At 46.7% G+C, this 26,701-nt stretch overlaps 1 protein-coding gene across 2 annotated transcripts in view; it reads left to right on the plus strand.

Annotated features, from left to right (window-relative positions):
• The window catches only part of MAP3K5 (mitogen-activated protein kinase kinase kinase 5), a 1,111,277-nt gene that overhangs the window by 432,519 nt on the left and 652,057 nt on the right, over nucleotides 1–26,701 (plus strand). For both annotated transcript variants that reach the window (XM_078649188.1, XM_078649189.1), the window contains exon 6: nucleotides 11,993–12,099. In XM_078649188.1, the coding sequence (XP_078505314.1) occupies nucleotides 11,993–12,099 (107 nt within the window). The remainder of the gene's footprint in view (nucleotides 1–11,992; nucleotides 12,100–26,701) is intronic.

Here is a 26,701-nt window from a genome sequence, read left to right on the forward strand (position 1 = left end):
GGGTGAGTTGGTGGAAAGAAAATATATAGCTCTTCCCTCTGCACTTCTGCCGTCTCTCATCCGTTGTCTCTCCTTTGCTTCTCTTCCTGAATCCCAGAAGCAGGAAGCACACAGGCTCCCCTAAGCCAATCACAACGCTGCTGTCACCAGCACCAGTGGAACCTCCCTCTCAGTACAGACAACCACATTATGGAACTCCCTGAAAGAAAGAATCAAAAACGTTTCTAACCTTCTGAAGTGCTGAAAAGACCTACCTATTCCCAGCTGAGCTGGTCTTTGTACCAAACTGAACATCCTACCTGACTGCCCTTCCCTCCCCCACCCAAGACTAGTTGCATCTCATGCATCACCAGTGGGCTGACATTTAAATCATCCTTGAACCCAGCTGAAGAGGGTAAGTAGCAACACGCATGACTATATCTACCTCACACTCCTCCGCATCACTGCCATGCTTAAGAGCAGTGCTAGAAACATGAGCATTGGAAAAATAAGGATATTCAGCAAGTTCATACTCCCCATTCAATTTAGGACAAGTATTGGATATACTTCATCCTATCTGATGCTTCCTTGACCCTCTTTGAAACACTGTTCGGATAGCTATTTTAAATGGAATACAGCACAGATGTGCTCCACACCATGATTAGTAAGCCCCTTGCATCTAAAATGTTATTGATATGTACTGTCAAACTTGAATAATTTGCATACATGGCCTTTTAGGTTTGTTAATCTGTGAATTGCCTGCACTGTACTGTGACATATGTAGGGGCGCGGCTTCGGGAGGGTTGTGTTTGGGGTGTTACACTCCCCTAGTAAATATGTTTAGTGATAAATAGTTGTGTACAGGTGCTTTTGATAGAGCGCGCGAGGCCACCCGACCAATAATTTTCGCCGTTTCCGGCTTCAGGGCCCATATACTTTCAAATCACCATATACATTGACCAGGTGACTTCACGAGCTCTACCAATTTGTGTGTGTGTGTTCCCTACTATTATTTCTCAGTGCACCCGACTTACCATCCACCGATGCGGGTACCTAATGACCACAATGAATCAGGGAGCTAGCTGTAAAAGGAAAGGCAGCAAAATACAAACCCAAACCAATAACATTCAAAATACTGATGAAATGACCACGGACAACGGGAAGTTTTAAAATGTTTATCTAAAGTTCATTTGCTTCATGCATAAGGTACATCAGAATAAGGCAATCAATAACCAAGATAATGTAAATGATGTAACTATAGAGAAATAACGACAAAGTAATCATTGAAATACTGATATAAAATGTAACGAGAAGATACTATGCTATTCAGAAATATTTAAGCATGAGCAGACTATGTATGTATAACTATAGGAGGGCCTATAAAGAGTAGCACGCTTCACTTAAGGTGAACGGGCCTTTAAACAGTCTAGGCAATGAGGTTCTAGACCATATCAGAAAATGACAAACTGCAATGCAAAATATAATTTCTAACAAGTGAGAAGACATAGGAACAAACTTATGGAAATGCAAATGACTCAATAGTTGCGGAAAGACATGGAAAAATAACATATGCAATGGTAAACTTTATTGAAGCAAAAGTTAGAAATTCAGAAGGTGCAAGATTCTAAGAGATTCAGAGCAATATTTACCTAGAATGGTGTGGAAACCAAACCCTGGCCACGGGTCAGTTAAGGACAGGAAACCCTCAAGGAAGGATACCCCTCAAAGGACAGCAGGTGCAGAATGGACACACAGGACAGGATACCCTCAGATTAGGAGTTAGGACAGGACCTCAGGACAGGACAGCAAACCCTCAGACAGGACCGCTCAGGACAGGAGCGGAACCCACAGTTCGGAAGCAACGCCTGCGCTCCACCCGCTCTGCAGCTATCGATCAAGACCCCGATTGGGTCAGCGAACTCCCAGCAAAGTGCTTCGCCAGCACTTTAAGGTTCAGTAGAACCTTAGTCTATGGTCAATTTCGGACAGAGTGCTCCGCAGCTCTCTGTATCTTCATTCACCTATTGAGTATGATGGGTCAGTGACAGGTCAGCTAAACCAGACAAGTCGGACGGTTCCCTAGGTGAACCCAGGGTAGATATACAGTTTGGGGACAGTGTACCACCCCCCAATGTTGCAAAGTGTCAGAATCCCTCAATTTCGATTGGTCCTAAGGTAGGATTTGGGTAACACACCAATCACAATGCAATATTTCAAGCCTGTATTTGCATGTTTGGGCACCGCCTAGAAAGATTGGGGTTCCCATGAGAAGCTACACGGCAAGCAGTAGCACAATATTACATTGTAACATATAAGGAGCCACATTCGCTGTTCTCGCAGGGCAGAGGTGACTTTCTCAGGAGCATCTCGCCCATCGCTGCCAACTGGCTATGTTCCATCAGTCAAGGTCCGCTGTGCCTCAGAGTTTGCGCAGACGCAGAAGGGACCTCCAATATGGCTCTCCTCTCTCTCAGACCCCCATTCCCCACGGTACATGAAAAGTAAGCGAAAACAAATTAATACATAATAATGTCATCATGAAAACACATCACAGGGTTTGTACTTTCTACTTATCATCATAAAATATCCTTATGCAGTTTAAATGTTAGCTACATGGATACAGGCACAAGAGCAGTTGCACGAGTAGTACCACATGATGGGCACAGCTATGCATTACGCATGCGCATAAATTTCCCCCCACTTCTGCAGACGCGTCAGGACACGTGAGTGTGGCTGACGCATGCGCAGTAACTAAAATACAAGCGGCGGCCATATTAAAGGACACGGATTAAATGCATTAGAAATACACATAGGCAAGCTTCGTAAACTTTTCCCAAACAAAAATAAACGTTAGTAGAACATACATTTGTTACCTTATTACACATAAACGAGGTTCTTGACTTCGGAAAGCCGCAAAATATGCGAAGCTTTGCTTCATCACTTTCAGTTAGGTATGGTGGGATGTCTGTTGGATTTCACCAGGAATTTTTACACACGCAGACAAAAAACGTACACACACTCTCTCCCTCTCTCTGTTTGGAAATACTTCACAAATGTTGGTTATTTAACAAAATAATATGTTTTCTTTCATTTAGTACTCCATCCGATCCACATTCTTCTCTGCCTTTCCACTGACCCTTAAGCCCCTTTTGTGCCCCCTGCTTGTCGTATGATTTTAATTGTATTTATATAGCATTTACTACCCTATACGAGGCGAAAAAAAAAGCTTTTCCGAAAGTAGCACGCTACTCCGGAAACCCAAAAGGATTAGTGGTTGCTTAGTATAGGGAAATATGAGTTAATTCGAGGGGTCGACATGCAAGTCTGATAGTTGGATTGAATAGGATAATGGAGGGATAGAAGAGAGCAGAGTCTAGAAAGTGTTATTTGGGGGATCATAGTAGTAAGGTGAGGTTTGGGATAAGTAAAAGGAGAGATGGAAGAAGGAAGTCTCTCTAGAAAGGGATTAGGGAGATCATAGTAGTGAAATGAGGTTTGCGATGAGTCAAAGAAGGGATACATGAGGGAAGAATTTAGAGAAGGTTGTTTGGGAGAGCGTAGTAGTATAATGAGGTTTTGGGTGTGCCACAGAGGGAACAGTCTATAAAAGGTTATTTTGGAAATCATAGTAGAATGAGGTTCGGGATGAGTCAGAGAGTGAAGATAGAGGATGTATTGGGATATGTAAAGGGTGAGACAGAGTAGTGCATTGGAGAGAGTCAAAGTTGTTTTTCTTCCCTCTACAGTAGGAGTAAAGTAATAAATAAATATATAGGTGCATAAATACATAGAAAGGGTATAAATGTAAAAGGGGAAGATAATATATCAAGATTTAGAGTTGTATTGTATCGTGTATTGATACAGTGTTGTATCGTAGGAAGGAGTTCCAGTAGACGTGGTTAGGTTCCAGATGAATATGTTTATTGTTCTTTGATGTTAAGTAGGTTTTCCAGTAAAGATGTAAATAAGGCCCCGCCAGGAGCAGCCTCTCTGCTCCTCAGCCCAGGATCTAACGGACACTCTGCCTCACAGCAATTCACATATTTCAGTGACATCACCATCCAGACCAATATTCTACCCATACTATTCATACTGGCTGAGCAGCAGAGGCAGAGAAACAGGGAAGGTGTAAGATAGAAACCTTAGATATAAAACACCTTCCCCCTTTATAAAATGTACAAATCCAAAGCAAATATAAAGTAGAAACATCACAGTATTACAGAAGAAACTTGCAAGAAGAAGAATATGAATTGCACTGTAATTATGCAAAACATGCTAAATTAAGCAAGGTGGAAATATGATCTAAATAGAAACAATAAAGGAAAAGAGAATATGTAGCAAAATACAAAAAATGTAAACAGCATTGCAATAAGTAAAACACGAAAGTAGAGTAGAAGAATGCGTTAACTAGATAAGATACACATCTCCTTCCTTAGCAGAGCAAATATGAAACAAGACATTTCAAAAGGAAGGAAACCGTCCAAAAACGCAAAAGCAAAAAAGAGAAAAAGACATGCATAAACAAGAAAGAAGTATACCATGAAAACAAACAAAGAGAGTGCACCAAAGTTACCACCACAACCACACCAGCTGGCCAGACTGGTGAAGAAAATGGGAAACACGGAACACAGCAAAAGGAAGAAGAAAAGAGGAAGACTTACATCCAACCAATAGTAAGCAACTGGTGACTAGCACCCAACAGAAAGCAAGCAAGGGGCTAATTACACCCAACAGGATGAGAATACACCCAACCAGAAAGCAAGCAAAGGGTGAAATACCCCCAAACAGAAAGTAAGCACTTGGTGACTAACACCCAAACAGAAAGCAATCATAAGTAAGCAACTGGTGAATTACACCCAACCAGAAACCAAGCAGCAGAGGGTGGCTTACACCCAACCAGAATAAAAAAAATGGGGGACTTACACCCAACAGAATGGAAGCAATGGGTGGAAACACCCAACAAGAAAGCAAAATGGGTGGCGTACACCCAACACATCATCCCAGGGGAGACCTATAGTGAAAAGTATAGAAAGGGTGAAAACACCAAATTGTGAATCCCCAAACAGTAAGTGGAAGTAAAATGTGATCTGGGTGAACTGCACCACACAGAAAATGAATACAGTCACACCTCAAGTTAGACCACATAGGAGAAAATAAACTCAGGGGAAATGTAAACGAAACCAGCATGCAAAGAAAGAAAAGAATTAACTGCACAGAAGCATATACATGACAATATGGTAAAAATGCATTTTATGATTAAATTAAGGCAGTAATATCCGAGAAGTAATGGTAGTACTAAACAAACCAAATCAAAACATTGTATAAAAGGTGAGAAACATTGAAAAACATAAGGGAATGGCAAAAATAATGATAGAAAGAAAATGCAGGTATGTGTAAACGTAGACCATGCATAATAGTAAAACGCCCTGGTAATGGGATCCAAAATTGAGACAGCAAATAGTTTTGCTTAAGTGCCAAGAAACCTAAAGTTGAGCACTTAAGGTCTCAGCTCCTGCTCCCCTTGCCAGTCAGAAGAACAGGAAGCACAGCAAAGTCACCCCTGACCAATCACAATGTTGCAATACAGCATTGTGATAGGTAAGCACCTAGGCCCCCCTGACCAATCACAACGCTGCAGTGCAGCGTTGTCATTGGTTTTGAGTATCCTGGTTGGACCCTCAACCAGGGAATGGGAGCCTGGGCTTGTGATCAATGCAGGCTGTTGTCCATGCAGGCTGTAATGCAGCCTGCTTGGAGAACGGGGAAAGTGTGCATGACTGGTATAAATGCAGATTTAAAGCTGAAGAGGAGTTTGGGTTTGCATCCAGCCTAAGACAAGGAAATGAAATGACAACTGTGTAAAGTTGCCATGTAGCTAACTGATAATTATGTGCTACCTTCTTCAAAAGTTCACGCCCCAGCTATAATAACCTGAGTGACATCTGAACACTGACTCTCGCATGATTACTGCTGCTGAAACAATTTCCTTTTGTCCCATGCTGTATGTCTAGGTCTTGGTTTTTCTTTGCATTCATGTACTTCTATACTTCAAATATGCATTTAAATATAAAAACAGCACTTTCGTTTTTTACACCTAGAGCGCTTAGTGGGTCGATGTTAGTATGAAGCACTACGCATTGGGGGCGAGTGTGAAGCCCCTGAGTGAGAAGCTGGTCCACCACTTTTGGTTGTGGAGCATTTACTCAAATGCATAACTGTGTTTTTTCCCCTTCTAAAGTTGGCTAGTTTGTGGTAAGGAAGGGTGTTTGTTATGCCTCACACACTAAGATTTCAGGACAGGGCTGTAGTCCCTAGTGGTTGCCTACGTCAGTAGCGGCTGCTGATAGGGAAATGTGGTGAGGCAGCACGAGGGGCTGAAATAATAAAAAATAAAAAATAAGTCTGCTTGCCGGTATTCTCCTCTGAGCTCAGGCTGTGAGCCTGTGCCTGCTGATCTCTCCACTCACCAACACAGCTGGGATGGAGAGACGTCGATGCACATGACGGTTTGACCATCCTAAGACGCCCGGCCAACTGTCATGCACACTGACAGTAGGGCTCCCAGTCCTCCTTCTCCTCTTGCTGCAATGCTGTGGCCCTGCCTCCAAGACTCATCCACAGGATGAAAAATAAAATCATCAGCATTAGGACCATTTGATTTTTCATTTGCCTCTGCTGGCAGTGGGGCGACGCTCCTACGCCATAGTGGTGGAGCCGCCCCTGCATGCCATACCTACACTATATCACACACTTGTGTGTCTGTGTTTTAAACAAAGACGTGCTCTCATGCTGTGGAATGCCTGCCCTTCCCCCCGTGGAGCTGACAAGTTGCATCAACAAAATGTAAACATGTTACTGCTGTGCAATCTCCACTGAGTGCTCTAGAGGCACCTTTGGCAATGAGTTAAACATGTTGTCCGGTTGACTGTGCGATGCAATCTGTTGGCAATAACGGAGACTCCTTCAAAATAGGGAAGACCCGATATCTGACTGGGTGTATTCACAAATAGAAATTCATAAATTCCTGAAGCCGGTATTGGTAGTAATGATAATGTAGGATCGAAAACAGAACCAAGGATTGAGAGGTCTACAGCAACTCTGGAAGGGGCTGGGTTGTTATTTGGAGCTGGCGGGTGGTGAAACTAGTGGGGACAGACCCCCGTATCAGCATTTGTTTTTGCAGTTTTATGAAGCGCGAACTGAACATGAAAAGTTTGGAGTGCTTTATATGAGCAAAGTGATTTGCCCAGAATCACATGATGTTGGGGCGACTCCGATGCTTGAACCAGGTCCAGTTCCAAAATTGGCAGCTCTAGCCACTGCTACATCCTTCTCCTCAAAGCATACAGAACAATCTGTGTGGCGCCACGGGTTGCTAGATATTTTCTTTCCAGCGTGCAATTGCCTATTGCAGTAATGTTGATCATTTACCAGGCATTTAGTATCATTTTAAAAGTTTTGGTCGTAAAATTGATGCAGTACGGTGTTTAAACACTTCACGCAAAAAAGTCCATGGGGGAAACGCTTGCGATAATAACAGAGGTGCAAGTTTATACTTGCTCTGTACGGAGTTAAAAAATCACTTCCAAGCTCCTTCCTGCCCTTTGGCTGCGAGGAATTAACAAACGCAAACAAGGACTGATGTGTGGCGAGGCAGGGGTGACTGCATTTAGAGACCACCATGAGCAGGAAACAAAGAAATAATTAGTCCCCAAAAAGAACCTCATAAACACAAAAGCGTAAACATGCCAAAAATTCGGCAGTGCTTTGTGGGAGGAAGCAAAACACAAAAAGGAGGGTCAAAGAGGAAGGATTAACCAATAGATAGCAAGCATTTTTGAAGGACAAAAGAAGGGACGAAGAAAAAGGCAATGGGTGGACTGTAAGCCCACAGAGGGGATACAGCATGCCTCCGGAGATAGCAAATGTGCTGCCAAGCCTTGACCTAAAAAGCAATGGCATCAAAATATGTAGCTTTGTCTAAATCTGCTTGCTGTTATAATCCTAGAACACTGGCCATTGCTGCTCTTAACTTTACCCGTATACAGGTTTGTTAAAGGAGTAGTATAATTAAAAGTAAAGTGAATCGTCTACATCAAACTGCTGATGCTTTATGTACAACCATCTAGATCTACATTCAGAAGCCTTTTTGAGTAAAGTCCACAAACTCTTTCTCCTGAGCCTCGATCTCAAGCTTTGGTGCAGTATTCAAGCACATGCATTTTCTTCACCCCCTAAATGAGCTGTCATCCAATAACTAAGCAGATTGCCAATGGAGCGCCATGTGTAAGAGCCCTCTGAAATATGAACATGCTGTCATAACTGCCTCCTTTCTGCTTATGACTGTTCATTACTTGGAAATTGGCCGGAAGAGCTCAAAAGCTAGTTCTCATTTAATTCTTGACACAGCAGATGCAATTCAGCTCGTTCACCTATTTTTCACATTCATTACAGGCTTCCATGTATCATAATGAAAATATTTAACAACAGTCTATTGTTACTGGGTGGTGGGTCTGGAAGCATCCTATGGTTGTGATTGAAAAAGTAAGAAAGTAATCCCTGCATCCTTGTCAATGTTAGTCGTACTTAGAAAAAGCACACTTACCCCACAGGTTATCTTGGCTCTGGCAGTAACTAGAGATCTTTCAAATAACATGAGAATGTTTGTGTGAAGAGGCACGTGTTAAGAGATCTTCTAAAGGAAGTCTGGTCCCTCTCAGCTCCAAGTGAGTTCCACAGTGAGGCGACACACACAGAAAAACGCTGTTGGCCCTGTTTCCATTGGGAACCGAGAGAGGATGGGCAAAGGCAGAGCTTAATGCATGGGAAGGTGCTTGCCTAGATCGTGACCTATTTCAAAGGTGATAAAAAGAATTTTCAATTCAAATCTATGCTTCTACGGTATCCAGTGCTGGTGTTACATGAGATTTTTTTGGAATCTTGGGGATTAGACAGACCACGCATTTTGGACAGCCTGCAGCCTGTGCAAGGAAGAACAAGGTAAGCCGAAGTACAAAAAGAGGAGTAATCCAGCCTGGATCCAATCAGCATCTGCACTACTGTTTAAGGGGGCCTCGGATGTATAAAAAAGGTACTAGCTTTCTAATCTGCCTAAGCATAAAAATACACTTAGAAATTGGCCACGATGTCTGGGGCTTCAGCATTAACCCGCTACCAAAAAACGGCTCTCGGACTCTTTACTGTGTTTGAGAGGATGTGAAGGCATCCATTTCGGAAGGCCAGTATACTTCTTTTCCGAGGTCTAGTTTGTTGTAATTGACAAAAACCCTGGTTTTCTCTGCATTCACTTTATCTGTTGTTGCCCATCCAGTTCCAAATATAGGGCATCACATTTTGAAATGTGAGGTGAGAGAAAAGCTGATAATCCAAACGCAATAAGACCCACACATCGTTTGCATACCTATAGAGTTTGCAGCCTTTAAAGGCAAGTTCATTAACAAAGTGTTGAGCATACATTTTGAAGAGCTGTGAAGAGAAAAATTAGCATTAGATAACTGTCAGTAGACTTTTCATCTCTTAGCCACAAATAATAGTGATTGCACCGCTGGTGAGCGACTTGATTAGGATCAACCATAGCGGAGCTGAAACCTTGATCCCAGCTGCTTCGACATGGTCTACCAACATGTTATGGTTGACCATGTCGAATGCCGCCATCAAATCAAGTATCGCCAAGGTGAATGCCTTGGTGCTACTGGAGATGATCGCCTTGGTGATATTGGAGCTAGGGGATGACCCAGTGTAGTGAAATGCAGTTAAACCTTGATCATAGCAAGCACCAACTGGCCAGTTGGTTCCAACTATCAAAGCAATACAAGGGGTTCTGTGACTCGTATGGTGTATGTAACCAGATAATTGTATGCTCAATAGATTTTTAAGACTAGGGCTTGTCTTTTAGACTTAAGAACTTTCCTGAGTGACGTGATTTTAAGGTTTAGCATTACTTCGTTTACTCTGTGACAGCTAGTTTCATAAAAAAGCACACATCCCAATAGCGGAGTGTTTCGTAATGCTTGATTTAGCCTCCCCACTCCTCCACTCAAAAAGCAATGTTCGTTCGAGAGTAGATTTGAGGCATGTGACAGACTGGCCCATTTACAAGGGCGTAGCTACAGGGAATGTGTCAAATAAATGCATTCTTGACTTGGTAGTTGGGTCTGTGATGTGGACCCAGAGTTGAGTCTGTTATCCCTGAGTCAGTTTTCTCGTCCTGAGCCATGAATAAAAGACCTTTGATATAAACATAAGAGAGAGGGAGGGAGGGAGAGAGAGAGAGAGAGAGAAGGAAAGAGCCATCTGAAGGCTCAATTTCAAAATGTGAAACCCGATAATATCCTGGATTGTATACTGGCTTCCCTGCTTCTTCAGACTTTGTGATCCTAGGCAATCGTTTATTTCATAGAGCCTCCTATTTCTTTATCACATACGTGTGCATTTTTAAATTGTTGCGCTAAGGATGTACGCTCTACAAAGACTTTTTATGTTTGATTTAATGACTAATATTGCTCCGTCTATAATAAGAATGTAGGCCAGCTCTAGGGTTTGCATGACTACTGACTTGCTTCTTAGTTCACTAGTGGCACTGTCATTTGGTTGGGGGGGGGGGGGTGGCGGAGCCATGAATGTTTCTAAAAACATTAACTTTTAATAAACGTCTATCTATGCAGTTATATATTCTGATGTACTGAAGTGAAACGATTAAAGAAATCAATTTGTTTGGATTTTAAAGAGATTGGGTCATATTTTTATATTATGCTTGTTGCATTTTATACATGTCAAATGTGTTTGTGGCCATTGTGTTGTACGTCAACGTAGTCAGGAGTACTTACTCAGGAAAACTACCAGCCCAGGTGGGATGGGCAGGGACATATCTTCATCGGGGTTGTTTTTTTTGGGTTGTGTAGTTGGATCAGGGAGCCCGAGTGGGGTCTGCTATGTCTATGTGGATTTTTGTCATCATTCTTATTTCACTAAGAGGTTTTAACTCCTACATTTTTTATTGGGATCTTAATATATAGATAGTGATGGGTTTGCCAAAAAAGTATTAAATCTTTACCCATAGAAATACTCCTTAAATGGTTTCAAATGTACTACTTTTTGGAATTCACAAATGTTTGCAATGGTAGGCTTGGAAAGCTGCACTTCACTCAAGATTCCAAGCATACTACTGGCAATCAAACACCCATAAGGTGATGGGACGAATGCTTTCAAGTAGTCTAACCAATGGAATCACTTGGAGTAGAATTCCAACCCATCATTGTTCGCCCACTGTGCCGCTCTAGAAAGGGGATCCCACATAATGCAAATCAGTACTTACCCTGTTCCGCCTGGAAACAATCTAACTCTACACCCTGCAGCCTACTTCTTTTCTTTATTTGGGTAATATGAGACCACAAGCCCCCCTCCCCTTGCGAATATCACTGCCAAATCTACGCCCTGCCCATTTATCGCGGGCGGGGTGAAATGTTGCTCTTATCGCAACCTTCACGGAGCATGTTCTGTGGACACATTTTACTTGGTTTCTGTTATTTCACCTGTATTCGGGGACACCTAAAAGCCCCTTCATAACCTGTGATTGTTAATTTTGTATTAACTTTGCAGCCTCAAGTGTTGCAAGCTTATTTTTTGTTACATTTTTGGTTTGGGCACTCACTGTTTCTTGCCCCATTCTCTTCTAATTCTCTACTGGAATCTTACCAAGACATATTCTTTACAATATAACTGAATGTTTAAATCTGCAAGGGCCGAAGTCGACGCAGCTCTGTGTTATTGTAGAAACAAATATCAGAGCGTAGGAAAATAAATAGCTGGATTTATTTGGAAGCTTCAGTCCTACCAAGTTCATGTGCATTCCATTACGCCTCCTACTTGCCTCCTACTGCCTTCTTTCTGAATTAATAACCAAGCACTGACTCTTAAGAAACATGACTGTATTGCGCCATAATTAATTACATGACTTTATTATTCTGTTTTTGTCCCTTGTATGTGTGAACAGGAGTACGACTCCATCGTGAAACTCGTGGAGACTTTGGAAAAGCTTCCGACATTTGACTTGGCGAGCCATCACCACGTGAAATTTCATTATGCCTTTGCGCTGAATAGGTAAGGGCTCTTTCCGGCTCTTCAGACTCGCAGTCGGTGGCCATCACCAGCGTTTCATGCATTTTTTGCAGGAATTTCGTGATTTCTACATGTAAAACAAGGTGACAGGGTCGGCTTTAGCGCTGGTGGTGCCTGATGTGACAATCTTTTTTTGGCCCCCTCCTTCTTCCCCCCATGACCACCTCCTTAGGATCGCTCAGTACTACCCCGCAAAAGGACCCCTCATCTCACCATGGCCCCTCTCTCACATACATTTCATTTGTTTTAAAGTACTAGTAAAGGCTGGCTTTACTAATCCACTCAGTTATCCACTTTAAATACAGATCTGTTCTTTGCAGCAGGCATATTAAACCTCTGGCACTAGACAAAACTCCGATCTCTCTCTAGCAGGAACATTAATCAGAAGAGTTATCTTGACATTTTTATTGCTGCCTGAAATCTGGAGGTACAAGGATGTCTCTATCAACTACTTTCAAATTGTAAGTTATTGCTAAACACAGTGCTCCCACCTGAGGTCAGCGGCCCTCCTCCAGGTCTTCACCTGGTGCAGCCCCACCACCCTAAAGCCGGCCCTGCAAGCTGGTATTGGCGCAGATGATTGTGGCATAAATCACCATGTGAATTATCTTTATAAAAATACTTATAATCCCCTGGTTCATTTTATTGCCATACTTATGGGCCCATTTATTGTGATCACTACAGTTGAAGTAAATCACTTTGTACATTTACATTGTTTGATCATATGGACACATTTTCTCAACGTTTTGCGACTGGCAGTAATACACAATGGAATCAACCAATGTCGGGGCTTAATTTGAGCCAGGGGTTGCAGTTGGAGCTCATCAACACTCATTTTTGGGGACTGTCAATTTTTTTTCTTCATAGGACATTCCCAGAGAGCAATAAAGGGAAATTCACAAAGGGGAAAAAATCTAGGGAGAGGGAACAAGTGTCACAAAGGGAGAAAGCAGGAACCTGCAAGAGTGAGATAAAGTGGCAGGGAGTGTCTCGTAGCTGATTAAAGAGGCCTGAGGTGTATTTAAGGCTACACAGCCTTTGTGCCGACATCTGATAGTGCTATCCGCAGGCTGCTGAGAGGAACTTCGGGCACCACACTCCTTCTTTTAGAGATTAACCACTGCAACTAACTACTATTTCTAACAAACCTGGGTTAATTCTATTCCACGCACGTGCTTTCCGCAGAAATGTCATTGATATGGTATTTTTTGTTTTAGATAAAAAAGGCAATTTTGTGATGTTGAGTTGTGTTCCCTGGAGTGCACTACAAAGTCATTTATTTTGAAAGCTGTGTAGAGATGATTGTGCTTTCCCAGGAGATAGAAGGACAATGCTACTTTAGAAATCACCATAAGAAACTTGATGTGAAGGAATATTTCTTTACTCTTCCAAATCTAACAAGCATTGGCAAAACCAGTGGGTATCGCCTATTATCTGACAACTGTTGACTTTGAGATGTACTGTAACCATGCTTGCAGCAGCGCAAGTACTAATTTTAAAGCATGCTATGACGCAGCCATTGCTAATATGTTTCTTTTGTGAGGTGCATTAGAGCTAGATGCATGACCGTCATTTTAAAATAATATTTTTAACCATGCTGCACAGCAGCCATGCTGCTATACAGCATAGCTACAAATCATTGCCAAAGTCATGCGCGCTCATGCAGTACTGGATGAACAAAAGGCATTGGTAGAGCCAACAGTGCTCAAGGCAAGATCTGCCTGGTTTGCGAATGGTTGTTAGGTCTCGCACAACACCCCAATGATTCTGAGCAAATCAGTTAACCTCTCGATGCATGAGAAAGAAAAAATGACATTTGGCAAAATCCAGTCACATAAAGAAAGTCAATCCCACCCATGTCTTAGTGTAAATATATTTGGAATCCGATGACCTCTGTTGTCACAACAAAATCAGCTAACATCTGCTGTCACAATAAACTTCCATTTCAGTTGAGAAAAAGGCTTCTTTGAAGTGCGTGTTGCATACTTAACAGCTACAAATTGCAAGAGAAAGGGAAGAAGAAGAACAGTAGTGCCTCAATCACAGCGCGATCAGCAAAGGATGGCATTCAAGCTGAAGCAATCAGTATGTGCATGATCCATGCTCCAGTTAAAAGAAGAGACAGTGAAGTCAGCATGCGCTGGCCAATTAAAATGCAGCAAATAAGAGTGACTATGAATCCAATTAAATGTTAAACAAATGCCGGGCTGCAATCCCCATGCTGTATACAATATCTCTCGCAAGCGAGATCCCATGCGCTGCTGCAGGCAAGACCTAATACCCACAAAATTTACTATTTATGGTACACTGCACAACTATAACTTTCTACTAAACATGTATGTTAAAGTTAAAATGTTGTTAAAGCTGATACGACAAGAGTCAAATTTGGTTACCAAATCCTGTGGTATAGAGACGTGTTGTCTATGTTCAGAAGGCTAAAAACGTTTGAAATTCCTCAGTTAAGTTAGCGAAGCATTCTTTTTTTTTTTTTTTATATTTTTTTTATTTTAACAGTAAGACGAGAGTAGGCAATACAAACATCAGGTGTTTCGCAGTAAAATACAGAACATGGGCCAGGCGGGGGAAATATACAAACAATAATCACTGTAGGAAATAAAAGGCCCAGCACGGGTACACATAACGGAAAAAGGAAATAAGCAATCTATGAATCAATCAAAGCAATCCCACCCGCGTGACCTCGTCCACAATGTTACAGGATAATTAAGCCAGCGAAGACACCCGGACAATAAAGGATTCATGAAAAATAGACAGCCCATCTCTCGTAGAAGGAAAAGGAAAGACAAAAGGGGCCATAGAACAAAAGAAAGGCAAAGTAAAAAACCCCACCCCTAACCCCCCACCCTGCACCCCTGCAATGGCTACGCCTAACCCCACTAGCAGCGTACCTGTCGCCCAAGAACTACCCTAAAGGAAGGGAAAAGAGAAAGCGGAGGAGGAGAGAGCAAACACACTCCCGGTCTCCCATACCCCCCGCCAACAGCGACCACCCCGAGACATGGTAAAATCAATATTCAGCAATTATACAAACCAGTCAGGGGAGGATAAACAACAACCACCCAATTCCCATCACAATACAGGCACAACCCCGGCATTACGAAAGCTAGTATATCGGATCCCAGCGATAAAGTTCAGCCCTGGCCAATACGGTCCGTCATAAGAGTCTTCACCACTCGAGCCGCCATTTTGAGGAAAAAGGCAAAGCGTCCATAAAAGTTCTTTTCAGCACAGGAGGATCGAATACAGGATAAAAGTTCACGGCTCGAACGAAGAAAGGTGTCCAAGAACAGCGAGTATCCGAAACCATCACCAAGGAACTCGTAGCCACATGGAAGACCGTCTATAGATGTGTTAGGCGGCAGCAAGGTCAGACAAAAGACGCTAGCGAGAAGCACGGGCTGGCTTGCCGATGATAGGGGACCGTCAAGGTTCATGAATTCCGGGTTATGCATGGGGACCTCCACTTCTGATATGCAATGCACCGCTGGTACCATCACTTGCTGGAAACTAAACGAGGTGTCGTCCTCAGGTTCCAGGATATCGTCAACTTTCACCATCAGTGTCCGGAACACAGCGACTGTGTGCAAATGGAGCGCCCCAATGGCGGCCACAACGGCCTGTAGTGATGGCGTGCCCTCCGTCCGCTCCATCTCCTCTCAATAGGCGACAGAGCCGGACTTGAACCCCGGAGGCCGGCTGCTCCGGAGTCGCATGCCACGCAAATCTGAGAACAAATATTGGGCGCTCCTCGTCTTACAGAACACACCTTTGCCGTCAGAGAGGACCCCAGCCCGTCGACCCAGAGGGGGCAGCAAGGTCTCCGGCCACCGGGCCCCCACCACAGCAGTCGGCGTGGCACGATGACGTGTCCCGGGTGTAGATCGGTCAAAGGATCATCCCGAAAAGTAACAATTCAGGCACTCTTCGGGAGACCGGGCTCAGTCCAGGTCTCGCGGCCGATGTTGTTCAACTCGGACTCGGGTAGTCTAGAAATCGAGGCCCCGGCTCCCACACGTTGTTAGGCCGAGAATGGAAACACGGCGTATCTTCGTCAGCCGATGAGGTAGAAATCTCGGGATTGCACCTTTGGAAGCAGTAGACCTTCATAAACAAGGAAATCAGGTGTAAGGTCAGGATTAAAGACAGGATAATCGAGCTGCTGGCGGAGGTCGGCGGAGCCGGGAGCTTATGCGGCCATCTTGCTTCGTAGCGTAGCTCCTCCCTCAGCGAAGCATTCTTAATTCCTACTCAGCCATGCACTGGCCATGGCCTCACATATTGTCACACATGACATCACAGACAACAACATTCATGACATCACTGCTGAGATCTCATTATTTTTATCATCAATGACATCACTGAAGCAGCTTGCCCAGCACTCCTACACACTGAACCCTCAGTGACTGTGCCCAGCAAGCTCTGGTTGCAAGCCCTATCCTTAACCATTACATACTGAACTCTACCCCAGGGCCATCAATGGCCCTTCAGAGCAGTCTTCAGAAATAAAGTGCAAATCTAGTTTGTTGACGTGAGGAATTCTACATTTTTAATCCATCTGCTCAGTTCAGCAAGGTGTTATCTATTAATGTCTTGCCATGAAAACATTTTTAGAGACGCGGCTAATTACCCAATAGTATCTCACTTTACTTTTAGGCTTAGTGCGGTGTGTGTTTCTGCATGCACAATTTTGGAAACCTCTTGTATGCTGCATCATTACAGAAAGCCGGGGACTGTAGTCTGCAGACAGGATTTAAAGGAGCATGTTATTTTAATTTTATATTCGCCTTTTAGTGAGCACCTTCATGTTTTTTAATCCAAAAATACAAATGCAGCAAGACCAACTTGTTTTTAGGTCGAGCCTGGAATTCGCATCCGAAGGATGCGTCCAGGTGGAGACTTAATGTTGCCTGTCTCGGGGGAAGGACGGACAAGAGGGTGTTACGCGCTTTTCTGCTGGATTTGGGTGCGCGAACGCGCACGCCCAGCCCGGCGCCGTGCACGTCCCCTGCCACAGATTCCCTGAACACACACATACACACATGCACACGCAGGCAGGAAGCCACACACACACGCGCGCACCCCCCCCCTACTTCCCCCGACTCACCGGCACCCACTGTCCCCCCCGCCACCCCCCCTCCCCCGCCGCAGACACACAGGAGCGCACCTACACACACGCACGCACACACACACATACATACAGAGACCACCGCCATACAAGCCCCCCCCCGCTCGCTCTCACCGGTCCCGGTTTCCTTCCCGCTCTGATTGGCTCCACAACCGGACTCCAGAACCCAATCAGAGGCCGATCACCCTGCGCAAGATAGCGCCCGGGACAAAGGACGACAGACGAGAACGTTGCGAAGCAGTGCGCGTGCGCAGCTAAAGGTCACGCCTACTAACATGCCGCCCTCCGGTTGCGTAAGCGCTATGTGACGGACTACCGTTTGCCACGATCGATTCCCCAATGAGTTCGTTTCTCATCTTGTAATGGTCTTCCTACACGGAGCTAGTTCCAAACACTACGATCCCTTTTTTAAGTGAATGTATCTTTTTATTGAGAGACAATCTGTTTATCTCAGTAATTCTTGAAAGTAACATTCTCATGCATTTGTAAGACATTGCTTAATTGTCTGTGTATAAAACGGATTAATTTCAATAATAACTAATGAATTATACCGTTTCGAAATGGCAGCTACTTGAAAGGTTACATTGCTTCCTTGTCCTTCGTCTGTGTCAATAGCGGTTGGTCTCCATAGGGACGGCCCACGTAGAATGTTCTAGATGTAGCCGGTGGGAGGCGTTATGTGGGACGGATCTTGAGCTTTGGCCGTGCCGTTAAACGCCACTTCAAGATATTTGTTAGCCACACGTCAAAAAGCGATATAAAACGTCAGTTGTTGAACGACAAGTAAACTTATTTCTTTGAGTGGCTTTGGTACTGGTCACGTAGTAAAACACGAGGTAAACTGATGCTTATTTTGCAACAATTATTTTAGAATATCTGAAATGCAGCTTTTTTGGCTGCTCTAAAAGGAAAGGTTAGGCGGTACTAGGGAAGATAACTTAACAACTCGCTTAGCCCCTACCAGCACAAACACTACGTACACATATTTTGTCACGGGACATTAAGCGCATGCATTCTACCAGCACCCTGCAACACTGGGGATTTACAGGAATCCAAACACCAGCGTAAAGTACTCGAACAACAATGACGTCTGTCTTATAAATGTCACAAAAAATGTTAATATTTCACTTCTGTTCATGGATTTTCGTGAAAATACAACACATATTGCATTACAAAAGCTATAGGTGTCACATTTGTGAAAGGTAAAACTATTGGCATTGTAAATGACAAAGCTATTAATTTAGCTATTTTCAAAACCAACACATAAATAAAAAAAATGTCATTTACAATACCAATAGTTCAAACTTTCCTAATGCGAGACCTATTGCATTGCAAATGCTTGTTACAATTCGTGGTCCTTTCAAGACACGCCTGTTACCACCACTGTATTAAAAGAAAAACTGTTTGAGAACATTGAATACAATTATTTGATGAAAGATAAAGGGACATTCCTTGGAGAAGAGTGATAAATCCCGAAGTTGTTTCCCTTCAACAGGCCCACCCCCCAGAGGCATAGAAGATGGTGTGCACCAAGTGCACACATACAGAGGTCTTTTGGAATCTACTGATCTGTGTCTTTCATTTGTTTCTCAGTAGTATACGCCTATTGGACTGCTCCAGATCTTTGCAGTGATGCAACTGGATGTGCTTGAGTGGTATCTTTGCAGTTCCAGATCATCTGTTTCTTTTTGTAGTAGGAGTAACACTCATTGGCTCGCCTAAGCCTTTACCTTAGAAAGATCTGTTGTGCCCCAGGGTGTCTGTCACAGGAATATGCTTTAGACTTGTGGAACGCTGTCCTTAAAGTTATTTATCAAACATCCTAGGATTCATTACATGTTGTGAAGTGTGATTTCATCCACTGGAGGGTAAAGCACTGATGAAGGGAATGGCTGGGAAAAGGGCCTCAACAAGATCACGCAGGAAAAATGCTGGAGCTAACCATTTTTCTGCCTGCCAGTTAATCACCTCAAGAGAAAGGAACTGAAGGGTATGAGCAGGTGCAGGGATCTGTCCATTCTGAAATTTTTCCGGCCTGTCCAGGCGCGATCCTTTTTTATCATCCTGAGAAGTGTCAGGGCAAAATGTGAACAGCCATTAGATTCGTTGCAAATGCTGAGAAGGGGGTCGTCCATCCCTCCCTCTGCACCACTGGAGATTGCTTCGGTTCCTCCTCTCCTTGAGGTGAGACCTCCCGTAAAAGACTGGTCTTAATATGGGTGGTGTTTGCTTCCGCAGAACTAGCACTGTAATACTATTTTGGTATCTGGCCTATGGGGGATCCCTGTTGGCTGGAGTTAATGCCGGTCATCGCTTTTGATTATGTAATAGTTTGATAGCTTCCTCACTTTCATTGACCTGGCCCCATATGTCATGTAAGTCTACTATTCTTTGAAGACTGCAACCATACCCTGTGTAGATGAGAATTTATTCAATTCATCATTTATTTCTGTAACCAGTGCCTTGAAGCTACAGGGCAATTGTATACTAAGCAAGGTATCTGAAAGAGACACGTTAGTGATAGATTCCTTACCTTAGAATATCCCCAGGCGTCAGACTGGATCCGGAATTTTTTTGCGTATTAGTACCCTTGCGCGTCGGTAGGCGTCGTCTGCGGCTCCGCGTCAGTCGTCTGCGTCGTGGGCACCGTGATGACGTCGTCAGAGTACTTAGAAGCCGCCTCCGCGTGCTGACGTCAGTTCTTCTTTTTTCCGCGCCAGCAGCGCAGATCCGGAAAAAGTGGTACCGTAGTCACTTTTTGACTAAACTTTTTTTTTTTTGATCATCCTTTTTCGAAGTCTTCGACTCCGAACGGTGCCGGTAGGGATGCCAGGTTTTAAGCCCTGTGAGGATTGCGACCGGCTGATGTCGGTCACCGACCCTCACCGTCAGTGTCTCCACTGCCTCGGCGTCGATCACGGCGACAAGACCTGTTCCGACTGTCGGGCCCTGACTTCGAAGGCTAGGCGGGAGCGGTCCCGTAAGCGGCTCGAACTCCGGCAGTCGGTCCCGCGCCATGAGAGGTCCCGGTCCGGACGGAGGTCGAGGGACCGGTCGCGGGAGCGGAGCCATCATAGCTCCGGGAGTCGACATCACTCCTCTGGGTCGAAGTCAACCGGTAAGCCCAAGAAGTCGAAGAGACGTCATCGCTCTTCCGACTCCCCCCCGACGCGGCCGGGGGTTCAGGTGGCTCCGTCGGAGTTGCAGGCGCCGCGTCCGGCCCCATACCCTCCGGTCCCTGGCCCTAACGCGACGCCGGAGGAGATCGAACGGTTCCTCATGGCCATGAGGTCCCTCTCTCCTCCGACGGGCTCCACGACGCCTTCGGGCCCAGCAGTCCCGTCTGGGGGTCCTAGCGGGTCGGGGGCTTCGGCCCGATGCCGCCGGCGCCTTCGGGCCTGGCGCCACAGGGCCCCGCTGGATCCGGTTCTGGATCCGGGTCGTCGCCGGTGGACTTGACGACCTCCCCGGCGCCGACCCCTCAGGTGTCACCCCCGGCGCCGTCCTCGGGCGGCGCCGTCCCCGATGCCTCCCTCGACCCGGTTCCGGCGCCGCTTCAGATAACGTTCGGAGAGTTCACTTTCCATGAACCGGCCCCATCATTTACTAACCCTGAGTACCTGGAGATGGGTGATGAGTATTATTAGGGGTCTGAGGACCCTCTGACACGTGAATGTCAGTCCCAGGAGGACTGGACAGGTGATCTTGGGGATGCCAGTGGTCTGGACACTTCGCCGGACACTGGCTTTGTCTCACCTCCTACTGTGGCTACGGAGGAGGGGGCAACCTACAGTGTGGTGTTGATGAGGGCGGCCAAGGCCTTGGGCCTTGATCTCCCCGTCGCGGCCGTGAGGACTAACCTCCTCACTGAGGTCCTTAAGCCGCAGTCATGCTCAGCCGAGCCTCTGCTGCCGTTTAACGAGGCCTTGACCGACGTTCTTTTGGGCACTTGGTCCAAGCCCGCTACAGGTTCGCCTGTAGATAGGAACGTGGCCAGACGACACCGCCCGGCACCGGGCAACCCTTGTTTCCTGTCCACCCACCCCACCCCTGAGAGCCTGGTGATCCAGACCTCCAATTCCCAGACCGCATTCCCGTCGGCGCCGCCTGACAGGGATTCCAAGAGGTACAAGCAATACGGCAGGAAGGTATTCTCCTCCCTGAGTCTGGGACTGCGGTCTTCCAACACCGCGTGCCTCTTGTGCCGTTACACCCACTCTCTGTGGGATACGGTCGCGGACGTGCTGCCAGAATGCCCGTTGGAGGTACAGGCTAAACTCGGCCAAGCCCTTGTGGAAGGCCGAGATGCGGCACGTTATTCGATCCGGTGTGGACTGGATACCACCGACTCTCTGGGCAGAGCAATGGCAACGACGGTGGCGATTCGTCGCCACGCCTTGTTGAGGTCCGCCAACTTCTCGGCTGATGTCCAGAATACACTGATGGACATGCCGTTTGATGGTCGTCGCCTTTTTGGCGACAAGGCAGACCATGCGCTTGAGCGCTTTAAGGACTCCAGGGCTACGGCCAAGTCCTTGGGCCTCTCGGCCCCGCGCCAGCAATCGGCTGCCTTTCACTCCTTTCGTGGCCACGGAAGGGGTGTACCCACACGTGCTGCCAGCCACGCTCCGCAGGGTAATACCCAACGCGGTGGCGAGCGTGGAAACCACCGTGGCGGCGGTCGGGGACAACGGCGAGGTCAGTCCACACCTTCCCCCACAGCATCTGCCTCAAAACCCTCCTAGTCCGTGCTTTCAGGCCCATGTGACGCCAGTGGGGGGCAGGGTTCGCCATCACCTCCTCCACTGGCGCACTGTCACGTTGGACAGGTGGGTGCTGCAAATCGTCCGAAGGGGCTACTCCCTCCTCTTCGAGGCGACCCCTCCAGCCATGCCACCGCAGTACCACCGAGTATCGGCGGATCATTTGCGGCTTCTGCAGGAGGAAGTTACGGCCCTCTTGGCCAAGGGGGCCATCGAGCGCGTTCCTGGGCCAGAAGTAGGGTGTGGTTGCTACTCCCACTACTTTCTGGTACCCAAGAAGGGCAAAGGGGGCCTACGCCCTATCTTGGACCTAAGGAACGTCAACGGGTTCCTCCGGAAGGAGAAGTTCAAAATGCTGATACTGGCTCAGGTCTTGGCTGCCCTGGACCCAGGAGACTGGATGGTAGCGTTGGACTTGCAGGACGCTTATTTCCACATCCCCGTCCTGCTGGCCCACCGGCGCTACCTGCGGTTCACGGTTGGCCACGAGCACTTTCAGTTTACCGTGCTCCCCTTCAGCCTTACCAGCGCCCTACGGGTGTTCACAAAGGTGATGGCGGTGGTCGCAGCTCATTTGCGCAGGTTAGGGGTTTCAGTCTTCCCCTACCTCGACGACTGGTTGTTGAAGGCGGGCTCGCCCCAAACAGTCGTCAGCCACCTCCAGACAACGGCAGACCTCCTGCACCAGCTGGGGTTCTCCCTCAATGTGCCGAAGTCACACCTGTGCCCCTCTCAGTAGCTCCTCTTCATCGGAGCGGTTCTGGACTCAGCGCAGTTTTATCCTCCCGAACAGCGGGTCCGGGATATTCAGGCTCTGATTCCACTCTTTCAGCCTTTATCCCGGGTCTCGGTCAGGTTGACGCTGCGGCTACTGGGGCTGATGGCCTCCTGCATCCTGCTGGTGCATCACGCCAGGTGGCGGATGCGGGCTCTGCAGTGGGACCTGAAGTTTCAGTGGGCCCAGCATCAGGGCAACCTGTCCGACCACATCCTGATCTCGGAGGGCACTCCGAGACAGCTGCAGTGGTGGCTCACGGACTGCGATTGGGTCAGCGGCAGATCCCTCTCCCTTCCCCTACCGGAGCACGTAGTCGTGACGGATGCGTCCTTCCAGGGCTGGGGAGGCCACATGGGAGAGGCGGAGATCAGAGGCCTCTGGTCTCCGGCGGAGGCCCGGCTCCACATCAACCTTTTGGAGTTGCGGGCGATTCGTCTAGCACTGAAAGCATTTCTCCCCTCTGTCCGGGGGAGTGTAGTGCAGGTGTTCACTGACAACACCACCGCCATGTGGTACTGCAACAAACAGGGCGGGGGTGAGTTCGTGGACTCTTTGCCAGGAGGCTCTGCGCCTCTGGCAGTGGCTGGAACGCCAGGGCGTGGCTCTGGTGGCTCAACACCTGGCCGGTTTTCTGAACGCCAGGGCGGACAAGCTCAGCCGTCGGTGCATGATGGATCACGAATGGCGTCTGAACTCGGACGTGGCGCAAGGCCTCTTTCAGCGATGGGGAGAGCCTTGGTTAGATCTATTCGCCACCGAAGAGAACGCGCAATGTCATCAGTTCTGCGCTTTGGAATTTTCAAGGCGGCACTCGCTCGGAGACGCTTTTCGTCACGAGTGGAGTTGCGGTTTATTGTACGCCTTTCCGCCTATACCACTTCTGCCCAGAGTGCTGAAGAAGATAAAGCGCGACCGGGCACAAGTCATCCTTGTGGCCCCGGACTGGGCACGAAGGTACTAGTATCCAGAGCTACTTAGTTACTCAGTCGATCCCCCGGTTCGTCTGCCTCTTCAGGAGGACCTTCTGTCGCAGCAGCAGGGGACGGTCCTCCACCCGAACCTGTCCAGTCTCCACCTCCATGCTAGGAGATTGAGCAGCGACAGTTGAGGCCATTTGACTTGCCTCCTGAAGTTTGTAACGTCATTCTGGCAGCCAGGCGTCCCTCCACAAAGTCGGTTATGCCTGCAGGTAGAACAGATTTGTGGCATGGTGGACAGCAAAGGCTGTGGATCCTCTTGCTGCCCCTCTCTCTGAGGTTCTTCTCTTCCTTCTTTCTCTTGCCCAGCAGGGCTCTGCTCTGGACACTAGCAAGGGCTACCTTTCTGCCCTTTTGGCCTTTCTAAGGCTGCCTGATCAACCTTCTTTGTTCAAGTCCCCTATTGTAAATCGTTTTCTAAAGGGCATCACACACACGTTTCCTCCTGTTCCGTTTGTGATGCCTCAGTGGGACTTGAACCTTGTTCTTACATTTCTGATGTGTGCTCCCTTTGAGCCACTTCACAACTGTCTTCTCCGCCTTCTTACTTTGAAGACTGCCTTCCTGGTTGCCATCACCTCTGCCAGGAGAGTGAGTGAGCTCCAGGCCCTGTCTTGTACTCCTCCTTTCCTTTCTGTCCACCCGGACAAGGTTGTGTTGCGTACTAAGCCATCTTTCCTGCCCAAGGTTGTCACGGCCTTCCACATCGGGCAGTCTATCACCTTGCCAACCTTCTTTCCGCCACCGCATCCCTCTAAAGAGGAAGAGCGGCTCCACCGTCTGGACCCAAAACGTGCGCGCTCATTCTATTTGGATCGCACACGCCAGTTCCGGGTGGATGACCAACTCTTTGTTGGTTACGAGGGCGCTAAGAAGGGGAAAGCGGTGCACAAGAGGACCATCTCCCGGTGGATCATCTTGTGTATTCAGGCATGTTACTCCTTGGCTAAGAAGGAGCCTCCTGTTGGATTGTGGGCTCATTCCACCCGAGCCACGGCGACTACAACTGCCCTGGGCGGGGTAGTGCCCTTACAAGACATCTGTCAGGCAGCTACGTGGGCCTCGCTGCACACGTTTGCAAGACACTACTGCCTGGACAGTCAAGTCCGGAGGGATGGCTTCTGTGGCCGTTCTGTCCTCCAGGACTTTCTGGTGTGATTATTGGTTCGCAGACCCACCACCGGGGTTGGTATTGCTGGGGTATCTATTCTAAGGTAAGGAATCTATCACTAACGTGTCTCTTTCAGATGCACAAGTTACTACTTGTGTAACGATATATCTGTAAGAGACATTAGTTAGTGATAGATTCCTTACCGACCCACCCATCCTCCCCGTTTTGCGAACCGATATCTAGGGTTAGGGTTTTCCCCTTCAGGGCCCTAGTTTCAATGGCACCAGTGTTGGTTTTTAACATGGCTCAGCGCTTCTGGCGCGGAAAAGCTGTGTCTAAGAACTGACGTCAGCACGCGGAGGCGGCGTCTAAGTACTCAGACGACATTATTACGGCGCCCACGACGCCGACGACGGACGCGGAGCCGCAGACGACGCCTACCGACGCGCAAGGGTACTGCTACGCAAAAAAATTGCGGATCCAGTCTGACGCCTGGGGATATTCTAAGGTAAGGAATCCATCACTAACTAATGTCTCTTACAGATATATCGTTACACAAGTAGTAACTTGTGCATTTTGTCACCACTTGTTAACTCCACTTCTAAAATATGGCATGGTAGAGGTAGCGGTTAGTACCATTGTTTTAAGTTTAGTATCAAAGTCAAAAACAGTGGCTTGTGCTTTCTGGGGCCCCACATGGACTGCAAGGATTCATCACCCGGCTACCAAAAGTATTTGACCTTCACATTCCTAATTGCTCATCTGTCAGTAAAATAAGTCTCCCTGAACAGTAAGAAACCATTTAAGTTAATTCACCAAAATTCCAGAGGTAGCAGAATTGTCTCCTCCCCCCCCCCCCCCCCCAAATGGATTTTCATGCTGACTCCTTGTCCCACCCTTTGTGACCCAGCTCTTTGCTGATGGGGGAGAAGTGAAATAGTGGAAGCTGTGAGAAGTTAATAAGGCTTTTTAAAGCATTCCACTGGTCACTTTTTGGTAACACCTTTTTTCTTTAGCTTTCCGGAAGAGAGAGCATGTGTTCTCAAGTTGTCTCCTTCTTGTGCTTCTTATCTCCCAGGCTTCATATTGTTCTTTTTTTTATCTGTTTGCTTCTCTCCTCCTCATGCTCAATGTTGTTCTTTCGCCCATGTGCTTTTGGGAGAGAGGGGCATAGCACAGAGCACTGACCACTTGATTTTGTGTGAAAAAGGCCACGTTATTGAAACAGGGGCACATTATAAAACTTTTCCCTGGGCATTCAACTTTGCAAAATATGAACTATCTATTTACCTACCCCCAACCCCTGATTTCCTCCGACATACATACTCCACAAGTATCTGCTACCTATTGTACTGCAGCTCTACAGTTTTTAACCTTATCTTTCCCTTACGGCCTATGACTGACTCTATTAATATCTAACCCCTTTAGTTCCTATACGTAATCTATAACTTCTTGCCTATTCCAAGTTAGAAGTTGTTCATCCCATCCCTTTCACTGTGGTTTGCTCATGGCAAGGCCAGTAAAACATATGTAAATGCATGCAAATCGTTCCAGTCCACTTCTAAAAACCTGACTCAAGAGACAAATAACTATTTGACAAAACAACCCACTTTTTATGCACCTGCACCAACCTAAGCACCTTGTAACAAAAGCTCTTTTCCAAAGGAAAAAAAAACAAACTACAAGAGATTGGGGGGGGGGAGAGGGGATTGGTAGGTGGGCCAAAAATTCACTAACTGGGCTCCCTGCCACCAACCACCAGGTCACCTATTACCAAAAGGGTGGCACATCAAAACAGCCAAACATAAAACC

The sequence above is a fragment of the Lissotriton helveticus genome, chromosome 6 (assembly GCF_964261635.1).
Source record: "Lissotriton helveticus chromosome 6, aLisHel1.1, whole genome shotgun sequence".
NCBI lineage: Eukaryota > Metazoa > Chordata > Amphibia > Caudata > Salamandridae > Lissotriton > Lissotriton helveticus.